Genomic DNA, 25,286 nt, shown 5'->3' on the forward strand with positions numbered 1-25,286 from the left:
ATCAGTGTGTGATTGGAAAAATTAATAATCAAATAAACATTCCCTCAGAATAACACAGGAAAGCTTTCTGGTCACAACGGAGAAAACCTGGAATTTAAAGATGGAAGATTGTATAGGAGGTGGGGAAAACTAGCAGCTAAAGAGTAAAATTATCATCAGACACAATGAGAAAAGATAGTTTCCCCAAATTACATAATGATTTTAAAACTGCTGGAAGTTTTGGTATTGCCCAAATCTTAGCCAAAGATTAGACAATTTCTGGTAGGTAAATTCAGGCAGAGAAATGGTGCAGGAAATGTACAACTTATATTTCAAAGAAGGGTCCCTTAAGACAAAGAGAGCCACAGTGCAGCAATATCCAGCTGGATAGCTTTGTAGAACATGTCCCATTACTATTGATGTGCTCTGGCAGTTAATGAAAGTACAAAAAGTTCCTCAGTGCTCTTCATGTACAACTATGACCCAAATAATTGAGATGATGCATAGAATACAATGGAATGCCAGAATTAAACCCCAAGTTAAGGGCCCATATTAGAAGGACAGACACTCAACTTGCATGCAGATACTGGAGAAAGGCAATTGTTTCGTGAGCTCAGTGCACGTGGGGTGAAAAGGTAGTGGGCAGAGAGAAACTGTTGTGAATGAGGCCCTCAGGAGGTTTTTCCACCACCGACTGGAGGGGAAGACTTGAAACAGTGAGCAGGGAATTGCTTCTTGCAGTTTGCTTCTATTGTGTTCAGGGAGAGAGGACTTACTGCCCATTCTTTGTAAAGAAACAAGGCTGTGCCAGAAAAATACCGGATTTGTATTGTCCATTTCTCCTACTTATGAAAGTTACCCATAAGGCTCTGAAGACTGGCCAGCTGCTCCAGCCAAATGGAGCATCAGTAGGTACTGCCGATAATGTTGTGACTTTTGTGGGTTGGATCCATCCTCCCTTGCTGAAAAATGTCCAATGGGAATTGAGGAAAACGTGACTAATATTGACATTTGGGGGGTTCCAGGAGTCCCGTCCTCTCAGTGAAGGAGCAGAGGAAGTTTGGGGTCCAGATGAGATGGCCACGAACATTTGCTCCCTATCTTCATGAATATTATAGTACCTGGTGTATCTACAGTGGGCCAGCCCCTCTATTTGCTATTTGTTGGGCCACCCTTCATGACAGATGGCACTTCCTAGAGTTTTAGTTTCCCAGGATTCCCTTTGCTTAGTCCCTATTTCCTGCATTCTGTGACTGGATGCATGACATATTGAAAGAATTTTCCAAGGAAATTCTGCAGGGGTTTTTGGGGAATGATGCCATAAACATTGCCAAGAACCCGTCTGCCTTGCCACACCCTTGTAGCACTACTCTCTATGAGGAAACTCCAATTCATTTAAATAGGCTTTGCAGTAAGCCCTCAGGGATGGGGGGAATTATGCCAAACACCTTAGGTCCATTTGCCAATGAACACCCTCTCCATATTCAAGTCTCACATTGTCCTTAAAGCCCTTACAAACAGAACTGGTTGAATTTATCCAAAAAAAAAAAAAAGGGAAAGCAAAGGATGAACAAATGAATTGAGCACACTAAGCATACTCTTTGCCCCTGCCCCAGGATTTAACTAGTTGGTTGGTCCCACCTCAGGACATAAACAACACTTGCCAACGGCTACTGACTGCCTTTATTTTTGTGCATTGTACAATCATGAGCATTTTTTCAGATATCACGAAATATTAATAAATAAATATAAAAAATAATATCATCAAAGCCACAGCTAGAAAAATGCTAGCTAGCCAATGTAATTAGTCAATAGACACATTGGGAGGAGAACCTTTTGCTACTTTGAGAGGCACCATATAAAAAATACACTATGAAAGGTAACACAAAGAGACACAGTAGTTTGGACTCAGTTTCCAGCCTCTTCTCCAAAGGCCTGGGGTTGGAATAACAAGAGTACTGTGTTGCATGTCAGGTGCATTATGTCAGGTGCATTGTGTCAGGTGCATTGAGTTGTGCAAGGGAAGCTTGTACAATTCCACTGTGCACTGTCTCCCAGCACCAGCTAGTGCTAGTAATGCTAGTAGTCACTTACTTCCATGACCAGAATCACTTTTGGATTCTTTTAAAAAAAAATAAGTTCCAGGAAATACACTTTCATACATTTTGGAAAGATGTGTCTGTGCTCGGCGTCTCAGGAATATTGTTGTTATTGTCGTGCTTTTCAGATTCCAATGCGGCTTTGTTGCAAATAGTTACCACCATGTCTTGGCTTTCTTTCCTTGGAAGTATTTCCTCCTTTCCCTGTCCATTAAACTTCTCAGAAAAGACATAATCAACATAGTTTTCACGTTTGCTGGAAATTATATTGCTGATCATCATGGTGAAGAGAAGAAAGCCAAAAAACCCAATGATAATAAGGATAAAAAAGGAGGCTGTTATCTCCTCTTGTTCCTTCAAGGCTGGACTGGTGTAGTTATTGAACTGATGTCTTTTCTTGTGGTCCACATATATATGGAGCAAGCTGCGCAGGACAGATATTATTTCTGTGTGGTTGTGGAAATGCATGTTATGTGTCAACTCTGGCTGCAAAAGAGGAAAGCACCTTTGTTTTAGATTTGCTGCTTGTCCAAAGACAGTCTCTGCATCAACATTGAACTGGCACATACTAGCCTAATTCCCCCTCCCTCTCAAACAAAATAAGTAATAAACATTCCAGGTATGTGTAGACCATATTCTACCAACACCCATGCACAGAGCTTCCTCTAAAATCAGTGAGAGGCCTGTATAAAAACTGAGACTCAAATATAACTGCTATTTGTAACAAACTCATGAAACATTCTTCACAGTACTGGGGATAAGAACTAGCTCTTGCAATAAGCAGCATCACATTACTGAAACATTCATGTCTTGTTACCTCGGTGTATAATACCCATCACAATGAGGCCTGGATTGTGGTTCTTAGGCAAAATCACAGGTCCCCAAAAGCCAGTTGCTGATAGTGATAGCATCCTTATAATGATGCATCCTTATAAAACTTCCTGTAGCTAATGGCACACAAAGGAGTGATGTGAATACTGTTATCTCCAGTCACCACTAAGTCCCATCCTGAATAACTAGGTACCCATTTACAACTGGATTGGCAAAGGGCAGCCTCTTGGACAGATCTGGAGTGGGGCTAAAACTTACACCTCTGGAGCCCTGGCAAAACACTTTAAGCACTCTGCTTCACTAACATTATACACAATAGGAAGAAATCACACTCCCCCCCCTTCTATTACTGGAGGAGAATCACCCCTCTATTATATTACTGTTTCAGGAGTGGAGATGCTATTGATTCCACATTACTTACAGAGAGAGCTTGGCAAATCATTTATTTTTCAGTTTGGATGCCAAACTGAAAAAAAAGTGGGAAAAAATATAGTTTCAGGTTGATCCAAAATGAAAAAAGTTTTGTTGTCTGGCTGAAATGAACAAAACTGCATGCATGTGTGTTTTAAAATTAAACATGTTTAAAATAGCTTTGAGTTTAATTGGTGCTGAATCATTTTTTCAAAATGAAAAAATTAAATGTTTCAGTTTGCAAATGTTTAAAGGAAATATTTAGACATTTCCAAGTTCCACCCCTCCCCATCTTTTTATTTTTGGGGGGATTAAACTATTGACTGCATTCAATACTTAGGTTTAGTTGCCCCGAAACAGCATTTTTGGTTCAATATACTATTTGTCAGAAAAATGTTTGCCATCCCTGTTTTGAAGTTCTTATGTCTGCACTATATCCACAGACCCCTCTGATATCTTTTATGAATAGACGTTACCCTAGCTATCTTTTATACAATCAGTAACTCAGGGGGGATCAATGAGAGCCACTTCCATGTAGTGATCCCTGGTAACGTCTCTGACAGCCAAGAATTCCCAAATCAACAAAAATACCAAAGCGCACAAAGATAAAGATATGGACACCATTTTTGTCATATGAAAGAAGTAACTCAGGAGCTATTTATTTCCCTTTTTTTTCCTGTTTCTCTTAAGGTATTATGGTCATCAAGAGGTATTTCTTAAACCTGTGGTGCTCCAATGACTTCAGTGAAGTCATGCTGTTTTATGCCAACTCAGGATTTGGCCCTATATGTTGTTTTTTGCCAGCAAAGAACAGTTTGAACCCATCACATAAAACAAATAATTTAAAGACTACACGAAGAAGAGTACTGACATAAAAAGTTATTAAACATCCGTCATTTGAGAAGAGGACTAAAATAATCTCCTTCAAACAAGCCCTCTCTCTGAGCTGTAGCAGAGACATTCAGCAAAGTTAAACATGGAAGAGTTGAGAACCCACCTCAGGGCAGGCTGTATCTTCATTTGGAAGCTTCCTTTTCTTTTGCATCCAGCTTGCCCTGTCTGAAAGGCTCTGGTCCCTGAAAGCTGTTTTATGTCATCTCCTCACACTGTGATGGTGCTACTACTACTAAAGAGAATGACACATTTCCTCTGCAATCCCTTATATGATGGGTTATTGACAGCCTGTCAGCTGAAGGGAAGTGATTGAATGCATGAAGCTGCAAGAATGTCATGGATGACTAAGGTTAACTATACCTGGATAGTCCTTCCTCTTCCTCCTTGGTACTATTATCTTTAATGGCTGTGTTTACCTTACTGTAAGGATTGTGACTGGTCCGGCTGGAATGCTAAGGTCTACTAACATTCAATTAGCCCCTGTGATCTGGGAGTTGAGTGCATGATTTCTCCACTTTGCAGCAGACACATGCACAAAGACAATCACAGCTTTACAAACATAAATGCCCCTGTACTGAAAACACCTCACGTGGAGAGTAATAAATCTCAACATCAGTGAGTGTTCAGAATAAAAGTCAATAGGGAGTCAGAGCCTTTAATTACTTATTCATTTAGATTTATACACAAAAATACAACACAAATACAATTAAACTGCCAACAGATCACGGAACTCTTCCCTCCACCCACGCCTGGTAAGATTACCTGAGACTGGTTGTGGGAGGGATCTGTGCTCATGTTCTCCAGAAGTAAGAGGTGCCTTTGCATTCCACTGTTTTTAGAGAAAAGGCAGTTAATAAGGAACAAACTGCAGCTGAAAGCTATCAACCTAAAAGAGACTGTCCAAAAGGAAATACAATAACCTAGGAATTTTCTTTTTGTTCCAGGAAAGCTAATAGGCACATCTCTATATACACTTTATACCCCAAAAGGACCAGCTCTTTCCCCATACATTCAGGCACAGGGAACAACTCTGCACATTGTACAATGTTTTTAGCAGATGTGTAACTCCGTTAGTGGTGTGAGTGGCTGTGAAATAAAAGGGTCTGGGTTTGATCCCAGGTGATGGTGCCAGATTCCACTAATTGGATGCGTCCAGACGAGTATGGTCGTGCGGTATGTAGTGCTGCAAGCATGTTTGCAGCATCTCATACTGCACAGTCCAGTGTTCTCCATGCAGCAAGGGCACGCTGCCCGAAGCAGCTCACGCTTGGGCAGCATGCGCTTCTAAAAAGCAGAGCTGGGCTGCTCAGTGCCACGCTGTGGCTGCTGGTCAAGCACCGCTTGGCAGGATGGCCGCGGCTGCAGCCCCGAGAAGTCCCCAGGACCCCAGGTAAGGCTGCTGGGGCCAGCACAGTGCTAGCCCCAGCTTCCCCTACTGCCCCCAGGGCAATTGCCACACACCAAAGCGAACATGACACAGACGTTCCCCATGAACAAGTAGCTGCGGCGCCAGGTGCACCGCTGTTCCTTGTCCCTAGGGAACCAAACGTCCATGCATGTCTGGATGCGCCCATTGTTTCTACTTTCTGAGCAAATCTTAAAGCCTACCCACTCTCCTGTCCAATGGGTGCCAAGAGCTATCTTGGGGTAAAAGGCACTCAGAGTGGTGCTGACCACATCACCTCCTCCTTGTGCCAAGGTTAAAAGGAACAGGGGAGCCATCAGTGGTCCATAAATGGGATACCTTTACCATACTTTTAACAGTTATATGGTGGCTGCTATGGCAGCCTGGGGTAGCCAGATGTCAGCAGGTTTGCCCTCTACCCTTGGTATAATACCCTTGGCATTATACTCTCTAATTCATTCCATCAGAGGGGATCATTTAAACTAATTTCACAGTTTCTTAACATCTACAAGAGAGGGGCTGAGGAACTGGTCCTAAATTTACATACATGTTACTTTCAAATATACATATGGTTCTAGAGACACTGCTCACTAGCAAGTCAATTGTTTTTTATGCTGTAGAAATTCAAAGGGTTAGACAATGCCATGACACAAAGAAGGGAAATGTCCAACAGACGTGGTAATCTCTAACTCACATAATAGTGGATTTCAGTGAAAGATTATGTGGATGGTGAGTTTGGAAACTGCATATATAAAAGAAATTGGCTGTATTTTGAAGGCTATATGTTACCTGAAGCAGCCTTAGATCATATGAATGGCCATATGCTTAATAAATTTGACAGAAAAATGACAGTACACATTCCATGTCTACAGAATATAATCAGGAACATAACATAAGAAATGCCATACTAGGTCAGATCATCAGTCCATTTAGCACAGTATCCTATGATGGACAGTGGGAGAAGTGGATGCTATAGAGGGAGAGCCCTGAACCAGATTATCTCTAGAGTGATCATTCACTTATTCCCCTTTTTTCCCCTAGCATTACATCCAGCATTTATTAGTTTAGAGATTCCAGAAGAAACATCTCCAACCATACTGTTCAATAGCTATTAATAATAAGAATAATTACATTAACGATGAGAATACAAAATACACAGTTGATGCAGATAACATGAGAAGAGCAGAAAGGGTTATGTACCACAGAGAGGCATAACTTATAACAGGTCAAGCAAACGACATGCTTTGGATTTAATCTATCAGCCTCTTCAAGTAAAGGTAGAACAATCAGCACAATTATAATACTTGAGAACATGCACACTAAGATGCGAAGGAATGGGCACATGTGGCTTAATCCTGTACACAATGACATCCATGGTAAAATTCCCCTTGACATTAATGATTCAGGATCAGGCACCACCAATTTTTGTTTCAAGCTATTTTGAAGGGAAAGAAAAAAGGGGATTTTGGGCATAGTACTTGTAGCAGCAGCTTGCATTTTTGTATGCGCATCTACAGATGATGCAACATGTGTTTGTGTAAACATGTACATTACAACAATGCATGCACATTATATATACATACATATTTGTAAAACACACAAGCACACCTATACAAATGAGGCACACATGTATACACACACTTGCATGCACATATATATGTATATATGTGCATATATACCCACGTGTGTATTTGTGTATACATACATGTGCACCCCCTCCACAGATGTATGAACACACTAAGTAAACATTTATGTGGTGCATGCATGCGCATGGGCGCACACACACACACATAAACCCCTCTATCAATCTAGCTAGCTAGCGGCCAATTTTTCAAGAATGACTAGTGATTTGGGAACCTTACCGTTTTTATTGCCCAGTCAGACAAATTTCACAGGGCATCATTTTCAGAGACAATTGCTCACCATATTGTGAAAAATCAGATACAATTTACGATGTCTGAAATGAGGTGCCCTAAAACGGAGGCTCTCAAAGACAGTCACTTTTGAAAACCGCGGCTATATATCACTAGGCAATGAGAGATTCAGATAGAAAGGGTATTGTAAACAACATTTAAAAAAATATATACTTATTTTGGTTGGTTACTTACATTGTAGACTTGGTTATGTCCTAGGAGCAGCTTGGCTTTTGAATGGTAAACCAGCTCCAAACTGACCGCTGCATTTAACAATTTAAAGAACTGAAGAAGAGAGGAGTGGCTTCTGCTTCTTTCCTTTAGCAAATAGCCACAAGCGTTCTATGCATGACAGAGTCATTTAAGGAAATGTGCTAACAGGATATTAATGGAATTTTAATGTTGTATCATAGAGGCAGCTCTCAAGTTACCATTTATACCTCTTCTTGGGAAGGATGTGGCTTTATTTCCTCAGTTCCAGTCAGAGGGAAAAGTAATGTATGCAATTTTAGATGGATACTTGTTACCACTACCAGCTAAAGAATATAAGTAAACAAAGTATGTGCTTTGGCTTGATTTCTGATGGATGGTCTGTGAATTAAAGCTAATCTGCTTAAAAAAATAAACAACTTTCACAAAGCAGGATGGAAAATACTTGTGTCTAAAAGTTCACAATAATACTGCCTTTTTTAATTCAACAAAAAAGTGACATTTCTTGTTCAATGTAAATCTTGTTCAGTAAATGTTTTGCCTTCAACCCCAGGCAAAAGAGTGGGGAATGAACATAAACTGGAAAAGGGAAAGAGGATAAGCAGCCTCTCTGTATAGTAAAGCAGCCGCCTGCTCTCCTGTTATTACTAGTTCCATCCTATTCAGCTGGCTGAGAATATGTGTTTCATTCCTTCAGTTTGTACTGTAAATAACAAAGCAATTTACACCACTTTCCATCTACACCCATTTCATGCCCAACACATAAATCACAATGTAATTTGCGAAATTGTTTAATTTAGACATGGAACTGATGTGGGAGGTACACCAACCAGGTGGGGCAGCTTAATTAGCACTCAAATATACTGGTGCAAAGACTGAGTAGGTTAGCTGAGTCCAGATTGTCAAGTCTTAGAAAATCCTAGGGCATATGATTTTTTTTTAATTGAAATTTTAAGTTTAATAGAAAAACAGACAGAATAATGTCAGTGTCAATTTTTACACACACCTCATCCTATTGTTTGATCAGCTATAGAATGGATAGAAAAATGTTGACAAAACCAAAATTTTAATTAGAATGTCAAAGTACAAATAAAAATATCATAAACAATATCACCCCAATTATTACCTGTTTTTCAACCAACCTTCTAACCAAACTAATTTATCTGCCCATCGTATTACTTAGAGAAAAACTGGTCCACTTACTCCAGGCTCCCTGTAGCACTTAGTGCCCTATCCTTTTGCATCACAGTTGTGTTGTGTTTTGGGTGTGCAGTCTGTGTAAGTGGGTGGAGGCTTCCCGGAAATTATAGAATTATTAATAAATGGGAAATTATGAGGGATGTTGAACTAAAAGATCTGGAGGCATGGGCAGATCCAGCATTTTAAAAAGAGGGGTGTGGGAGCAGTCACTGACACTGCAAAGATGGCTGCACACTCCACTACTAACCTCTCCCCACCTCTCCCTTCTCCTCTCTCCCTCACCTTATCTACTTATACCTCTGCGTGCAGGAAAGAGTCAGAAAGATCTCCCTGCTGTCATTGCCCCATCTACTCCTACCTACCCAACCAGGGCTGCAGGGAGAGGTTGTGCAAGAAACCAGGCTTGCCTGGGGACAGTAGCAGCAGTGGTGATGGCAGGTCTAGCTCCCTTTCTGCACGTGCTCCCAGGCTGGTGGGGAACACTTAGGACTCCCAGCCAAGGAGACCTTGCAGGGAGAAGGCTCTTCCTGTTGTTGTGACTGCTGCTGTCTTTGGCTGAGCCCAGCTTCCTGTGTAGTCTGGCTGGAGTAGACCGGAGTGACTCTGGGCCTCGCCCTGCCCTGGGTCAGCTAAGGACACAGGCAGGAATGGGCAGGAGAGGGGGCAATAGGAGAGGAGGGAATGTGCCACTGAGCACAAAGGGCAATGGAAGGGGTGCTGAGAGAAGAGGGGTGAGATTCTTACCTGATTCTGGGACTTAAAGTCTCTGCATGCTTCTCCTGCAGTGTGGTCTGGAAGGAGGTACAGGGGCAAGTGCATAACTATACCCTTTCTGGATCTGCCCCTGCCTGGAGGATATCATTAGTGCATTGGCAGCATTTTGGGAGGGGATCTGGAAAGCAGTATCATTGGCCAAGTTGCCACATTTGTGTGTGCAGGGAGACAGGTCCTTACCTGGGTCTTTTTTAACTCATTGGTGCAGATGAGAAAGAGCTAAGGTTCAAGATGTAACCAGTTGGCTCATCCATATTTTTATTATCTGGTGTTATCAGGGCCTCAGTGCCAGATTCCTTGTTGAGTTTGCTTCTGTACACAGAGCAACAGCAATGGTCCCAGTTCTGAGTAATTCTTCCTACATGACGTTTGTTAAAAATATTGCTACCTTAGAGACAGAATGTTGGGTGGCTTATGGGCTAATGTCCTAAAAGCTGATCATAACCAATGCAATGCTATACAACATGACTATTCGAAACTGAATATTTCTTATGCCTTATAAAATTTTTTATTCATCTTCGACAAACATCAACTTCAACTGAAGCATGTAGGGCATTATTGAGAAAGCTGGCAAATTCCTTAAAATTTTTAGCAATGGAAGTAGAACAATATGGACATTTCATATGTTGCTGAAGTTTCTGAACAACATCCAGAATTTCATGGGCCATATATTGTTTGAAATTATAGCCACTCACATTAATGCTTTCTTTAGTAGCATACTAACTTGTTTTCTGTAAGTTAATTTCTGCATTATGTTAGATGGATAGATTCACAAAGATATTTCCCGATCACCGCAGAAGGAGAGGGAAAAAAGAATGTCTGGACCTACATAAAACAGCCAATGGAGAGTTACTATGTTAAGTACTGTATATATAGAGAACCCTTTGCCGTTGAATCAGACCATAAAAGTTTACAGAGACTACAAAATATGAAGGATCAAAATTCCAGGATAATCAGGATGTATCTTATCCTTACAGCCACAAAACTTCACCATTCAGCACAAGCTTGAGCATAAAAATAGTACTTGCAGATTGCTTCTGTTTACTCTTACGCCGTTCCTTAAAGGAGTTGGGGGCAAAGTATGATAGAACAAGACTTCTGCCACTGTTTGGTAGCTGAGAAAGCCTGCTTTGTCATGCCAATGCCTTCTTCCCACTTGAGCGATTTCTTTAGTGCCTTCCCAGAGTACAATTTGTACCCTGTTGACACAGCTGCTACTGTGGAAGGATGCTAAACTGCTTGGTGGGCATAGCCAAAGCCTTAGAAAACTGGGATGTAGAGAAGAGAACTGCAAGAAGGGGAGGCAAACCTGTTGGGGAAAAAAAATTCTGAGGTTTCAGAGAGCTGGACATAGGCTAAGGCTTGCCTTCTTAGGTGACTTTGGACATGCTGGAGAAGTAAGAAAACACATGAGAAAATGAACCAGAAAACGTTTTGGATATAGGTGTTGATAACTAAATATTGATTCACCTTTTTTATGTCCTCTCTGGCTTCCTGCTCTTCCATCCAACCTTTCTATAGTGTTTTCCTTACCTCAACAGACAATGTCTTAATGACAAATGGTGTTAATATTTCCAGGCTGTAAGCTGCTGTCTCCTCCTGCTGATTGCTTCACTGATTGGCCAGCAAGTAGTGGCACTGGTGCACAAATAGTGCACATGGCCTGCTTCACAGGTCAAACATGTCAGAAGCACAACACCCCTGATTTTCAGTGGCTCGGGGGAACAGCCTGTGTGTTCTGTGGGACCTCTCATTATGTTATTACAGTAGTATGCCGTTGGGCTAGTCCTGTTCCTCACTGTTAGTCTTAGCGTAGGTGTGGGGGACAAAGTTAGTTTGAATCCTTGCTTGTGTGTGTTGGCACTCCTCCTGCCAGTCATTTTTAAGTGGTAACTGATCATTCAAGCAGGCCTAGCCAGTTTTTCAAAATAAAGCTTCAGTAACATATATAAAGGAGAAATTATTGCACATTGAATGGGTTGAATGAATGGCAAGAGCCCTTAACTTAGTGTGGAATTATGCTTACGTTATGCAAAACTAGTAATTAACTAGCCCTCAATTATATTACAATTGATGCCCGTGACTTGAGTCCCATGCTAGAATTCTCAGACACCTAAACATGATCATCTCCCTTTCTTAGGCTATTTTTACCTCCATCTTTTCCTTCCCTTCCCCAGCTGCTTGGCTTGAACAGAGCTAGCTATTCATCTAGTTGACTAAATGTTCAGCAGTACCAAATTTCCAAGCATTTTGCAGTTGTCCCATTATTCTGAGACTTCCTTTGCAATGAGTTCTCAACTCCTAATGTTGCATGGGTAGTTGCTTCATTGAGAGGCATTGGTTGTAGCAAGTTGGAAACTATCAGCTTGTAGTTATTTAAGAAGAGGACGTTGAAGAATGTTTCCCAGTCATCTAGGTTTCCTGATCTTGCTGCTTCTGGATCCAGTTAACATACAGATCTATTCAAAGGTGTAACCACAGCCACTTCAATGGTTTGCTGTCTGTGAGACACACCCAACTTCTGTTTCCATGTGACTCTTCCTTTGACATTATAGAACAGGTGATTGCCAGCCATATATAGATGAAATGCGAGGCATGTGTGCACAACACTTTAAAGTGGGCTAAATGCTTTTGCACCGTTTTAATGGTATCAGTGTTTGCACGCCTCGGTGGCGTATTGTGTGGTAATTCCAGACGCTGTAGGAAATTTGGTGGCGTAATGCGTCTTAAATAACTTGGGATGCAGGAATAATTTAGGGCCCCCACTTCATCTACACATGCCCTAATTGTGCTGTGGGTAGAAAAACAGAGATCTGCATTTATTGTGATCAGATATGCACATGTTGTGGTTCCTGTCCTACTGTGCACTATCAAATAGCAAAGCTCTACTGTGTTGTCCACCTGCCTCCAATACCAGCAACACGATTCATGTCCTGTGCTTCATATCCTGTTTCTACAGTAGGTTATACTCTAAAGGACATTTGAGCATGACAACATCCTCCTGAAACATTAATAGTGTTTAATGCAACATGTGACCACTAGATGGTACTCGTACAAGACAATAAGCAGTGCTCACCTACAGAATGAGCATAGCTAATGTAGGTTATTAAAGCATAATCAGCCTTAGGAAATCAGTGTTAACTGTGCTGAACTCCAGGATCACAAAATGCACAGCAACTGGCAAACGCTGCTTTCCTTGCATTTCATTTCTGTGCATTCATAGAAGTCTCATTGAGTTAATGAGAGTGACATGTAGTTTGCAAGACGGATTAGACAAGACCATCTGCCTTTGATTATATGTCTTTGGCCTGTTAAGTTAACAGCATTCATCATTTAGTCTTTGAATCTTCTTTGATACTGTCCCAAATTCACAAAAATCTGAATTAATATAGGATACCTTGGGACATTTCTAACGTTAGCTAGAAATTAAAAAAAAACCCCAAACACCTTAGATGAGGAAGCTCAATTGTCCTAAAATGGAAGGAAAATGTATGAAACAAAGGATTCCTGTGGCAGGGAGGGAAAGGGACAGGCCAAGCTTCAGAAACAAAAATGTATATCTAATCTGGTACACTCAAGGCATTCTATCGACTTTTGATGGGATGATCCCTGTATATAAACTTAGGCACTTGCTTAAATCCATGGCACAATTTCCCAACACCCCAAATGTGGATAAGAAAACACATTCTGCTTTCAACAGCAATTTTCGCCCACATGCATGGACTATTTAATGATGTAACTAAAGGAGAGACAAAATAGGAAGGAAAATAAATGCAAATATGGTCACCTTATTTCACTTCACAAAAGGAAGTAAAAGTAGAACAGGAAGATTGGATTGTCCTGAAACAAGGACGAGCAGGTACCACAGCATGCTTTGGTGACAACACAATAATTTCCCTGCTAGGATTCTGATTGCAAAGGATGAGAGCTGGAGACAGGGTAGGCAGAGGGTATTACTATAAGATGCAAATGGAGCAAATTAACAAGGAATTGCTAGTTGATTTCCTGTAGAAATGCATCATTTTTCATAGCACCCATGCCTTGATATCCTTACACCAGTGGTCTCCAACCTTTTTAAATACAAAATCACTTTTTGAATTAATGTCTGTGAGGAAGGGAAGGAAGGGGCAGCAGGGGGAGCAGATTGAGGCTCCCACAGTGAGGGAGGGAGTGGGGCAGAGGCAGGAGCAGGGGTGAGTGGGGCCCCAGCCAGGCCAGGTGGTGGAAAGATTGGAGCCCAGGCAGCTCGTAGAGGCACACGGGGAGGGCTCCTGCCACTGCATGAAACCTGGCAGAGGCCTGGGGGCCATGTCATCTCCTGATCTGTGTGCGGGGCAGAGGCAGCTGCCACTGTGTGTTGGGCTTTGCACTCCAAGCCCTACTGCAGCTGCCCTGGAACCAGCATGATGCCACATGTGTCCTGCTGCTGGGCAGGCAAGGGGGTGTGGCTTGGGATGCACGTGGTGTTGTGCCACTCCTGGAGCAGCTGCAACTGGGCTCAGGGCACAAAGCCTGTGTGCAGTGGCAGCTGCCTCTGTCCCGCGAACAGATCAGAGAGGCACGTGCACCCCGGGCCTCTACAGGGTTGTTTGCAGCTGCGGGAGCCCCCTTGCATGCCTGGACCAGCTGCCCAGGCTCTTATCCTCCCACCGCACAGCCTGGCCAGGGCCCCACTCATCTGGCAGCCGGGGCGTGGCAGAGCACAGAGGGAGATCGTTTCACTGACCTGGCCTGGCCCTGGCAGCAGGGGGCACAGCTCAACCCAGCAGCAGGACACACATGGTGTCACGCCACTCTGTGTGTGCTGTAGCTCTGTGTCTCAGTTTGGGGGGCTGAGCGTGTGTGCGAATACATGTGCTCACCCTGCCCCCCCCCCCATTCTGAGATCAATTGTCAGAGGCTTCACGATCGACTAGTCAATCGCAATCAACTGGATGGTGACTACCTGCCTTACACTGTGGCCTAAAACATTTCTAACACACATGTAGGGCAATGCTACCAACAGTGAACAAGTGATCACTACTACAGTATCTACTTGGCCCATGAGACTGCCAGGAACCCAGCGTTAACCACAAGGACTTACATTCACTAGACCACAGCTCTGGTGAACTACAGAGGTGGTGAAGTCCATAGAAGTGAGGCTCTGTCTACTGAGAAAGCTTTGAGACTGGTCCTAGAGGATTCAAGTTAAATGATGAAATTTTAGACTCATAACTGTCAGTGGAAACATTGCATTGCTAAGATTTCAGACAGACTCAGAAAGAAGATGGGCTCTCTCAGATAACTAGATCTCAACTTCAGGGTTAAACAAATGCCTTAGATTACATATAGAAGTAAAAAGGAAAACAGGACAGAACTGTGAGCACATTAATTCTGCCTTTGGGATAAAAAGTATGATACAAATAAGAGACTGCAACTGAAAACCAGCAGAAGAATGTGTTCCAAGTGCTCTGTGAAATGTCCTGTCACAGCAGGGCATCTTGGACTTTCATTTCTAAAACTAGAGAGGTGAAAAGATTTGTTGGGAGAAGCTGATATCAAGGAGCAGTCCATCTGGGTACAGTTCCTACTTACTTGCCTTGATTTGTCAGTGTGTGCAGATGCCATTCTATTTCAGTATTGCCAAGGAAGATTTTCTCTCGGGCCATCACAGCCAACAAGCTACATTTCTGATATGTGCAGGATTATACCTGGAACTTGACAGGCATACAAAGATCTGCATTTTGATTCCTGAATCCTAAGAACTGAGTTGGAGTTCTAAAAACAAAAAAATTAAGAACAATCTACACAAGAGAAAAAAATCTGGAGAATTAGAGGCAGTTTGTGCATTTTGGAATAAGGAATTCCTTGGAATTATAGAAGATCCCTTTTAATTGACTTTCCTGCAGCATCTTGACCAACCACCACAGTAAAATAATTCTGGGTGGACAAGTGGGACACAAACCCTGAGTGCTGCCTAAAAGAGGGGGCATCACCCTCCTGTCCCGTTCTCCCTGCCAGCTCATCTCTGAACCACCAGAAGTAGCTTTGGTAAGTATAAACATGCATGACTCTTCCTTCTGTTCTGACAATGGCTGCTGTGGAGATGTCATCTGTTATGATTAGGGGTCTACTTAGCTTGCAGCAAGACAAAGCAATTTTCATGGCTTGGTTGAGGCATGAAGAGCTGATTTTGCAGGCATTTCCTGGCAGCCCCACCCTTTGCCACTGTTTGGTGGAGATGCATATACCTTATCAGTTAATAGCAAATTCTGTGGAAAGTAAATTATATCATATAATTTATCATATTAGTTTGAATCTAAATATTAAATTGAAATCTAAATTTAAATATATTATAAATATAAATTTATATGCTGTATGAATTGTAACTTGTATCATCATTATTTATTATTATATGTAGTATTCTACAAAAAGTTTTAAAATCCTAATTAATGCTAACTGTAATAGACATACAAAAAACTAGAACTAGTACCAAGTACACTCCTGAAACTGTAATAGAAACATTTTCACTTCACCGACTGGTTGCTTCACTTAATCTACGTCTCTAGCAGCAGGAACTCTGAATCACATGATCTATGGCTGCAGTGACTGTTGCATTGTCTTTGTATTGTGGTAAGAATTAGGACATTTTAAAACAACGTATTATATGAACAATGAATAATACACTGGTTTGTTTTTTTTAATTGATTTAATGGGAAATTGTGGCCAATGCGGTATTTCCAGTCGATTATGGACAACACCATTTTTCACAGTTTCTGTGAAAACTGTGAAACTGGGAATTAAGTAGACCCCTCCCTACTTATGATCTAGAGGTCCAGACTGGGGTTTAGATTTAGGAAAGAATTCTTGTACAGTTGACATAAGAAAGAAGCCTATGTCTTCTGGAGAAGAAATGCAAACAATACAGACAATCAATCCTGGAACTAAAGGCCTTACCCCCTGAAATGAGCCCCTTATGGACAGACCTCTATTGCTGTGTGCATTACAAAACTGTGTATCATTTATACACAGATGGTAGAAGTTGGTAGCAGCATTTTAAAATTTTCTTCTCTTACCCATCAAACTGAGGGTCAAATTCACCTCTTGCACCCATGCAAAAAAATGGTCCTCAGGACAGTTAGCCAAGGAACTGACAGGCAAATTTAGCTCTACTGATTGAATGGGGATGAATGCTGGAGTGCACACTATGAAACTATGAAACATGTGTGTGTGTGCACATGTACATGACATGTACAAGGAGAGGGGGGGTGTTGTATGCATTTTTCTATGCGCAACTTTTCAAATATCTTCTGTATTTTTCTATGAAAAAATAATAAATAGGCAATCCACACATGTCTCAGAGTCTAAACTAGAGTCAGCCTGGAGGTCTTACACCAGCTGATTTCAATGCACTTACAAAATGCTTTTCAGTGTCTTTCACAACATTGAAGTGAGCTAAAAGCTTGTGCTTTATATATATCTTATTGAGTTAGTCTAGAAGGTGCATTTCTATCGTGACTTCTCCTTGCAGAAAAAATCCAGGATCAAGCACTAGGTATCCAACAGAATATTTTCTGAAGCTCTTGGAACGTTCTCTCTTGCAACCTGAACTGCCACCTTAACATGGACAAACAGAACTAGGCATGTTTCCAGAATCAGTGGGTCAGATCCTCAGATGCTGCACTACTAACATCCCTGTCAGTGGGGTAATGCTAATTTGTGACAGCTGGAGACCTGAACCAATGCCTTGTGCTGTAGTGACAGCTAATTATGATGATATATTTTGGCACTTCTTGATATCATAGCATTTGTTTGACCGTATAAAATTAACTTGGCACACTCAAACAGGATTAGACAATGAAAACCAACTCTATGACTTCGGTTTATCCAAGGAGATATACACCACAGAAGATACAGTATTTCTTGGGATATGTAATTCCCTGATCAAAACACTAAATATATTTCCATGATAACAGAGGTGAATGCCCAAAAGGTCTTCTCAGATTATTAGCAAAACTGAATGTTTCCATTGGAACTTTAAATATTGGATTGAATCTAATACACAGGGTTTGTGCTTAGAGTGATACATTCCTTGTAGTCTTTACAGTGAGAATGGCTGACTCTGTAAAGGTATGCTGTAGCTCAACCAGAAATGTTAGGCTTCATGCAGAAAAAGGGTGAAAGGGACCTCATGAGGTCATATAGCCCAGCCCCCTGCTAGGGCAGCATTTCCATCCATCAAATCCACCCTCACTCTTCCCTAGTTCTTTCACCCTTTCCTCATAAGTTATATTTCTCAGGCCCCAATCACTCTCCACTAGACTCCTTCCAATCTGTCCATAGTCTTCTTGAAGTCTGGGGCCCAAAACTGGACACAGTACTCCAGGTGAGACCTCACCAATCCTGAATGGAGTGGAAGAATCATGTGCCTTGATGTTTCCTTTTTCTTAGATCCATACACCTCATTAAAATATCTTTAAAATCAATTGTTCTTACAAGCCTGACTTAGTGCTAGCAAGGACAAATACTTCCAGAGTTACTTAGCATGATATAACAAGTGATTTTGCTACTTGGCCTCTATAGAAATTGGCCTCTAACCTGCTTATCAGCCAAACCCATAGACAGAACAAACTTCAGTAGGCAACTTCTGCCTAAATAAATCATAGTGGCATACACCCAAGGGTCCTTGTAATATACTATTTGACCTTGCATTAGCTACCTTTTCTTATCGACCAAATTTATTCCTTCCTTACTCCTGTTCCAATTGCTTCAGATGGGCTTCACTGAGGCCAGACAAATAGAGCTGATAGTTTCTGTTGGGTGAGGAGATTAGGGAGTGATTTTAGTGTGCTGATAATGTGCAGAAAACAAACAGGATGTCTTAGAAATAGTGTCAAAGATAATTGCTAAGCTAGTTATCAACAGCAAAGAATGTTCTGTTTACCTTCATTGCTCCTATCACATATTTTTTATCAGTCTCCTTCTGCTTGGTTTTGTGCTTGCCTTTTCCTTCGCAGCTGCTTTAAACCAATCAGCTACAAAGAGATAGTTTTGATAATTGTAAAACCAGTTCCAGCATGCTTGAAAAAAGGGACCCCGCCTCATGCTGTCACTCAGGCTGCTTTTGGGTGTGAACTATTTCCCATATAGAGTACTTACTGTGTACGGGTCTGATCCTTGGTGCAGTTGTTCAGCACCAAGATTGCTGCACTGTGCATAAGTTGAAGCCCATGGGCCGCAGTGGGAGCTGTGTGTCCATTCAAGGGAGGCAGGGTCAGGGTCTGGAAAAATTCAGCACTAGAAGAGGAAGGATGGTCCAATGACTAAGTCATTTGATGGGTCTTAGGTCTAGCTTCTTTGTAACATTCAGGGTGAGAGCCTCCCTTCCCACACTTTGGTCCCTTTACAACAGATAAAAGGGCAGCAACAGTGTAAGGAGCCCTGGAAACTTCACATTCCCTTTGGGCAGGCATTGCAGAGATCATAAGGCTGTATCCTTAGAGCCCCTTTGCAAACCCAAGCGTGGGAGGGTTGCTGGGAGTGGAAGATGTTTGTGGACCATGAGATACAGGGCAGCTCTGAGACCTGTGTTGCAGCCTAAGGGATTTAGACAAGCCTTAAGGGCTGAGTTGTTCTGAGGACCTCGGCTGCCTCAGATTGGGTGGACACTAAAGATGACTTAAAGCCACTTCACTGGAGCCACGAATTCTGGACCTTCCTCCTTACCAGAGCAACACAGAATCATAGCTGTGATCGCTGTCTCAGTGGGCATGTCTACATGTGCCCCTATGGCACCGTGGTTACTGCACTGCCATTTAGCACTTCCTTTTGGAAATACTGAATAATGGCCCGTATTGGCTGTGCCAGTGGCGCACGGTTATTTTTAGCAGCTACATTGCCGTAACAATGTGCTATAGCAAATACATTGCTATGGCAACTTAGCTGCAGTGTCATGGTTTGTGCCCGCTGATGCTATGTTGCCATAGTGCATTGCTACGGTGACATAGCATCTCATGTAGACATGTCCAGTTCTCCCTACAGAAATGAGAGGAATACATACTACCCTTCTGTCACTCTTTGGGGGCATCTACACAAGATGCTTAATGGACAGACGACTAATTATACTGAGTGTTAGTGCAATAGGCAAAGCCTGTGCTAATGTGCAGTAGATTCAGTTTAATGCGCATTAACGTCACTAAAAAAGTGTTCATCTGTGCTACTGTTCTATAGTGCTATTTACAGCGCATTAAGTTAGTACCTGTCATTACAAGTATTAAACTTAATGCATTGTAATTAGGTGCATTAATGAACATGTAGACACACCCTTTGTCAGCTTAAATGATAAAGTCTTTAGAGCAGGGACTCTTGCTTTGTATATGCAGAAGACAGCTTATCCCACTAAGGTAACCATGAGACCATGAGATAGCACGAGTTTTGAGGCCCATATTGCAGCCTTAAAAATCTTGATTTTGAATGTACCTACTGCCTTGCACAGAAATAGACACCCAATATCTAGTGACAGCAAAACCCAGTAGCTGCAGAAAAATTACTGTGCATGTAGACAAACTAGTTTCTACTACTGAGTATTAGCATTGCCTCCTTGAATAATACAAATCTGGTGAAAAGGAAACAAAAATAAATAACTAAAATGTCAACAGCTTCTGACCTGTATATGAACTCAGGCTATTCTCTTAGTTAATTTCTGGCTCCAGAGCTACTTTTAAAAAAATAGGTATTGAGCAAACACATTTACCTAATGACAGAAGCTCCTATTGTAACCTAACATGTTGAGCACATCAGGATACGGAAATGCTGCTGTGTGATCTTTATATGGCAATTTTGGCTGCTGGTCTTTTGCCTATGCAAGTATAACCAACCAACCAACATACTGCACATCAGTATGCATTTTTCACCCAATGAATGCTCTTTCTTCTGGCTTTAGCATCCTCACTCCTGAACGAGTCAGCAATAACAACACAGGGGAGTGGGAGTTATAAGATCTATGTAAAGCTTTGAAATTCAGATGGCAGTTTGGTGTAGGTATGCTAACTTCATTAAGTTTTATTTAGCAATAATGGATTCACAGAAAATTAAATTAGAAGGAACACTATGAGGTCCATCTAGTGGGTCCTGGCAGGATCAACTATACCTGAATTATACCTGACACATGACTGTCTATAACCCAGGACTGTGCCATTTTTAAGAGGCTAGTAGTGTCACATCCTGTGCACAGCATGCCCCATGGGCTGCACTAGTGGAGGGGTCACAGGACCCCAAGCAACAAATTGCATGCATGTCCCCACCATTGCACTGCATGCCTGCACCTGGCTCCTGCTACAGCATACGCCCAATAGCCCCATGTGGATGTCAACCTCCTTTCCCCCTCACTACTACATTGCACACCTCATAGCCTTGCCCTCAACCTAAGTGCCCTGCCCTGCACCACCCCCTGGGGTAGGCATAGAACATGGAAACTGGAAGAACCTATAGAGCAGGGGTGGGCAAAATGGTGGCTCTGGCTGGCAAATGAATTCCATTTCCCAGCAGCCCCTGCCCCCATTGCTGAGGCCAGTTTCCATGGAGACCCCAGCAGCAGTGGGGCCACAGGGCCAGGGTTTCCACAGAGACTGGCTCCAGCACTGTTGGCAGCTTGCATGGCTGGGCTGGAAACTGCTCCAGGGTAGGGCTGGGATCTTGCAGAGGTGACAGTGTAGTTTGGAGCTGGGGCAGAGCCGCGATCTGCTACCTACATGCCCCTACCCATTCTCCTAGCTAATTTCAGCCTCCATAGCTACCCTTTTTAAAAATAGGTATTGAGCAAACACATTTACCTAATGACAGAGGGTCCTCTTTTAGCCTAACATGTTGAGGACATCAGGATATAGGAATGCTGCAGGTACATAATGGACAACAGGTAAAGGTGTTGCATATTATTTGCTCATACCTATTTTTTTAATAGCTGGGGAGGCAGATGTTGGCTAGGAGAAGGGGCTGAATTCATACACCAGTTAGAAGCTTTTGGGATGTTATTTATTTATTTTTGTTATTTTGTTGTTTTTGTCCAAGATTATTTTCAATTCTAATCCTGTCCTCCAAAATGTTTGCAACCCCTCCCAGCTTTGTCTTGTCTACAGCTTTAATAAATGTGTTCTCTCTCCCATCCTCCAGGTCATTAATGAAAATATTGAGTAGTACCAAACCCATGAGAGACCCCGGTTCCACTTGATACATCTTTTCAACGTGGCAATGAACCACTGATACAGGTTTCTTGCCAGTGGTGCAAGAATGGATCATCAACAGATGTAGTTTCATCAGTGGATCTGGCCTGTGGGCCAAAGGATGAGCATCACTGATCTATATCATAAGCATCTCAACGTGCATAGATCTAAAAGTGGTGAATATGGTGTAAAAGCAGAAAGCACGAATGAGGTAGGAAGGTAGATAGTCATTCAAACAGTAACATATTTTTTTATATAACCCTCAAGGAATAGCTGATGATGAGGGACAATATCTGAGGTCCCACCACATTTTCATAATTACCTTTTTTATTAATCATGTAAAAAGGAAAACAATTTTCACAAAACAAAAGGGGAAAACCAAGAATTACAAGAATAAAAGTTAACAGTCAATGTCTTTGGTATGCCTTTATACCACTACTATCAATCATTACTATCAAGTTGTGGGTTTGTTTTCCTCTTTTATATATAAAAAAAGCATTGGTTTCAAACGACAGAAGTTATATAATAACTAAAACGTGAATCATCTTCATCAGAAATAATTATATTGTAAGTACAATGCATTCTTTTGAATGAAGGGGACTTGTCAAGTGATCTAGGCTCGTAGTGAGATGATTGTTTTTAAAAGGTTTAACAAAAGTTCACATTAATAGGGTTTTTAAAAAAATGTTTGCTTGAATTAAACATAATTTTTATTTTGATTTAAATATTCTTTAGGAATGCTTTACTCAAAACTAACTGCAGAACAGGGGAAAGAAAAACTAATCAGTCTGTATATGCATTTGCTCATACTGAGAGAAGTGCAAAAAGATAAACCCAGGCTGTAGTCAGCACTAAAAAGAGATGGATCCCAGGGGGACATCTACATTTCTCCAAAGTCTGGATATGTGGCTTTGGGATATGTACCCATCTTTCAGGAAAAGGGAACTGAATAGCAGCGGTGATAGAGATTTTTGAGGCAGCCCTGGGCTCTCAAATCATATACCTTCCACTCAAATCAATGGAAAAGCTTTAGAGGCTTGTCCAAAAGCCTCTAAAAATGCTTTGAAAACCTACACCATTCCTTTTTCGTTTTAATAACCTCATGCGTTCATAGGAGCACAAATGCTATTTTAAGAGGATAGTTTCATGCATGAGCAATACCTAGCATGGCAAGAGTACGTTTGAGGAATTGTGTCAATACGTCTTCCAAGTACAACATGTTGCACCATCTTGAGCTGCTCCTGCCTCTGCCTTCCTGTCTCTGCATCTGACGGGGCTGCTTTTTGGGTGTCACTCTAATCAGGCTGGACGGCCTTTCCCACCTGACCTTAAATTTCATGAATGTTTTAACCAGAAGCTGTACCTATGCTGTAGAGCTGAAGCCACATTTTGGCCCAAAGCATGCTTCATTTGGACAAAGTATGAAAATAATATAGAAGATGCAGAGGCTCTATTTTGAGAGATGCAATGGCTGGGAAAGCCACATATCGCTGCTTTAATGGAGGCAAGTAATACTTATTTCTGTTTGTTTCAGTCTCCACACCCAACTGGGAATACTGAGTTCAGTTGAGGCATTTTAGCCTGGCTCATGGGCACTATGAAGGTTGACCAGAGAGAGCAAACAAAAATGCCCTAGGTAGAAGAACCTGCTATCTGTCATGAGCTGTACATTGGCCACTGTGTTGTGAACGAACATACTGAGTGAGACAACAGGGTTTCAGAGCAATCTTGGAAGTCAGGGGAACTAGCTACAGGCTTAAATATAAATCAAGTCACTTCAGAACATGCTTAATCAGGACCTAAACAGCAGAGTTTTTATGAAACAAACTACACATAGCATGAAATACGCCCTTGTCCAGAGGGCCAGCACATGGTCAGTCTGTGCATCACTTACATCTTGTTTTAATTCTGAAAGTAGCATATGAATAGGATTTAATGATGCATAGACCCCATCCGGCCTTCATGAAAGGGCAAGTGTCTTCCCTATCGCATCTTCTTCATTCAGTGGTGGCTGTGAGGGGTTGATCTATCAAGCTAGTTAGTTAATAAAATGTTCACAAAAAAAATCAAAATAATATCGTTGAGTTTTTGCACAAACTTCATTTTTTAAATGGAAAAGCAAATTCATATTTTCCTTAAATAAGACAGGAATTTCTAAATGAAGCACACTTTCCATAAACCTTTTCATTTAGGAAAAAGGCAATTGTTCATAAAAAACAAAACAAAACACCCAATACTTTTTGCATGCAGTGTTTCAACCGGTTCTATTCATCCAGCCCTTACTGATTTTGAAAAGGTAGAGTTGCCTAAACAGCACTTGATTACTAACATTTCTGACTGGTTCTCATTATAGTCTTGGTTTTGATTATGCAACCTTATAGAAGTGCCAGTGCCAGGTGCATCAGCATTGTAATCAATAAGAAAGGATAGAGCCTCATCTGGTAAAACCGGTGGAACTATATGGATTTATGTCAGCAAAGGTCTGGCCAAAGCTATTCTTGGTCCTAACAATCACTGCACCTCAACATTTAAGCTAGGATGCTTTGCCAACACCCTTATGCCATTTTGCAGGGGGGGGGGGGTGGATAAGGGGGAAGAGCATGGAGAGTGCAGTTCTACCAAATCTCAATAGATGAATACATAGAAGCAGCATTTTGTTATGTTTTTGTGTAGGCTGAACAAGGAGCTATTTGGATTGAGACTAGGTGAAGATCTAGCTCTATCCTTGTCCATCCTTTTCCCAATTCACTACGAAGACTTCACCTCAGGAATCTGGTTATTAGGTTGTTCCACTGCAAGCTGGTTTTCAAACACGCTGCATAATTTGTAGCTTTCTATAACTTTTGCTTTAAAACTTGCCTTGTCCTCCTTATGCCAAACATCTGTTGCAATATACACATTGTATGGGTCATTGGAGTGCTCTAGCTTTTTTGAACGGATGTAGTTAAGCATTGTTCCAAGTGTGAAGAAACCAAAGAAGCCAAGTAACAGGACTACATAGAGTATTTCCAAATTGTCAGTGTGTCTTCCAACCCGAGAATGCACAGTGTTATTTTTCTGGTCCATGTATTCTTGTAGCAACTTGGAAAGGAGTGAATTCAGTGTTGTATCATTAGATGGCAACATCATCTTCTATAATTCTTAGTTCTTTCTCTTCCAAAAGACTGATTTCTAGAAGAAAAATACAAATAATGCATGCTTTTTAAACCAGAAATGACAGTGCTTCTCTACAAGTGATAAACATAGCATCCAGCTCCCTTCCTTAGAAAGAGAATTATTTAATGGAAAAGAAACTGAACATGGAAACAGTATTTGGCACAGGTCATCAGCTGGCACAAACTGGCATAAGCCTTTCAAATTTTGTGGCAATCTA

At 41.6% G+C, this 25,286-nt stretch overlaps 1 protein-coding gene across 1 annotated transcript; it reads right to left on the reverse strand.

Annotated features, from left to right (window-relative positions):
* Positions 1 to 24,527: 24,527 nt before the first annotated feature.
* KCNE1 (potassium voltage-gated channel subfamily E regulatory subunit 1) lies at positions 24,528 to 25,050 on the reverse strand. Its single transcript, XM_006260715.3, has one exon. The coding sequence runs from the start codon at positions 25,040 to 25,042 to the stop codon at positions 24,662 to 24,664; it is 381 nt and encodes a 126-aa protein (XP_006260777.1). The 5' UTR covers positions 25,043 to 25,050; the 3' UTR covers positions 24,528 to 24,661.
* Between the last annotated feature and the right edge of the window lie 236 nt (positions 25,051 to 25,286).

Source organism: Alligator mississippiensis, chromosome 1 (genome assembly GCF_030867095.1).
Source record: "Alligator mississippiensis isolate rAllMis1 chromosome 1, rAllMis1, whole genome shotgun sequence".
NCBI lineage: Eukaryota > Metazoa > Chordata > Crocodylia > Alligatoridae > Alligator > Alligator mississippiensis.

What these genes read in the sequence shown, in the direction of transcription:
- KCNE1 (XM_006260715.3), bottom strand. Translation starts at nt 25,042, where the DNA reads ATGATGTTGCCATCTAATGATACAACACTGAATTCACTCCTTTCCAAG.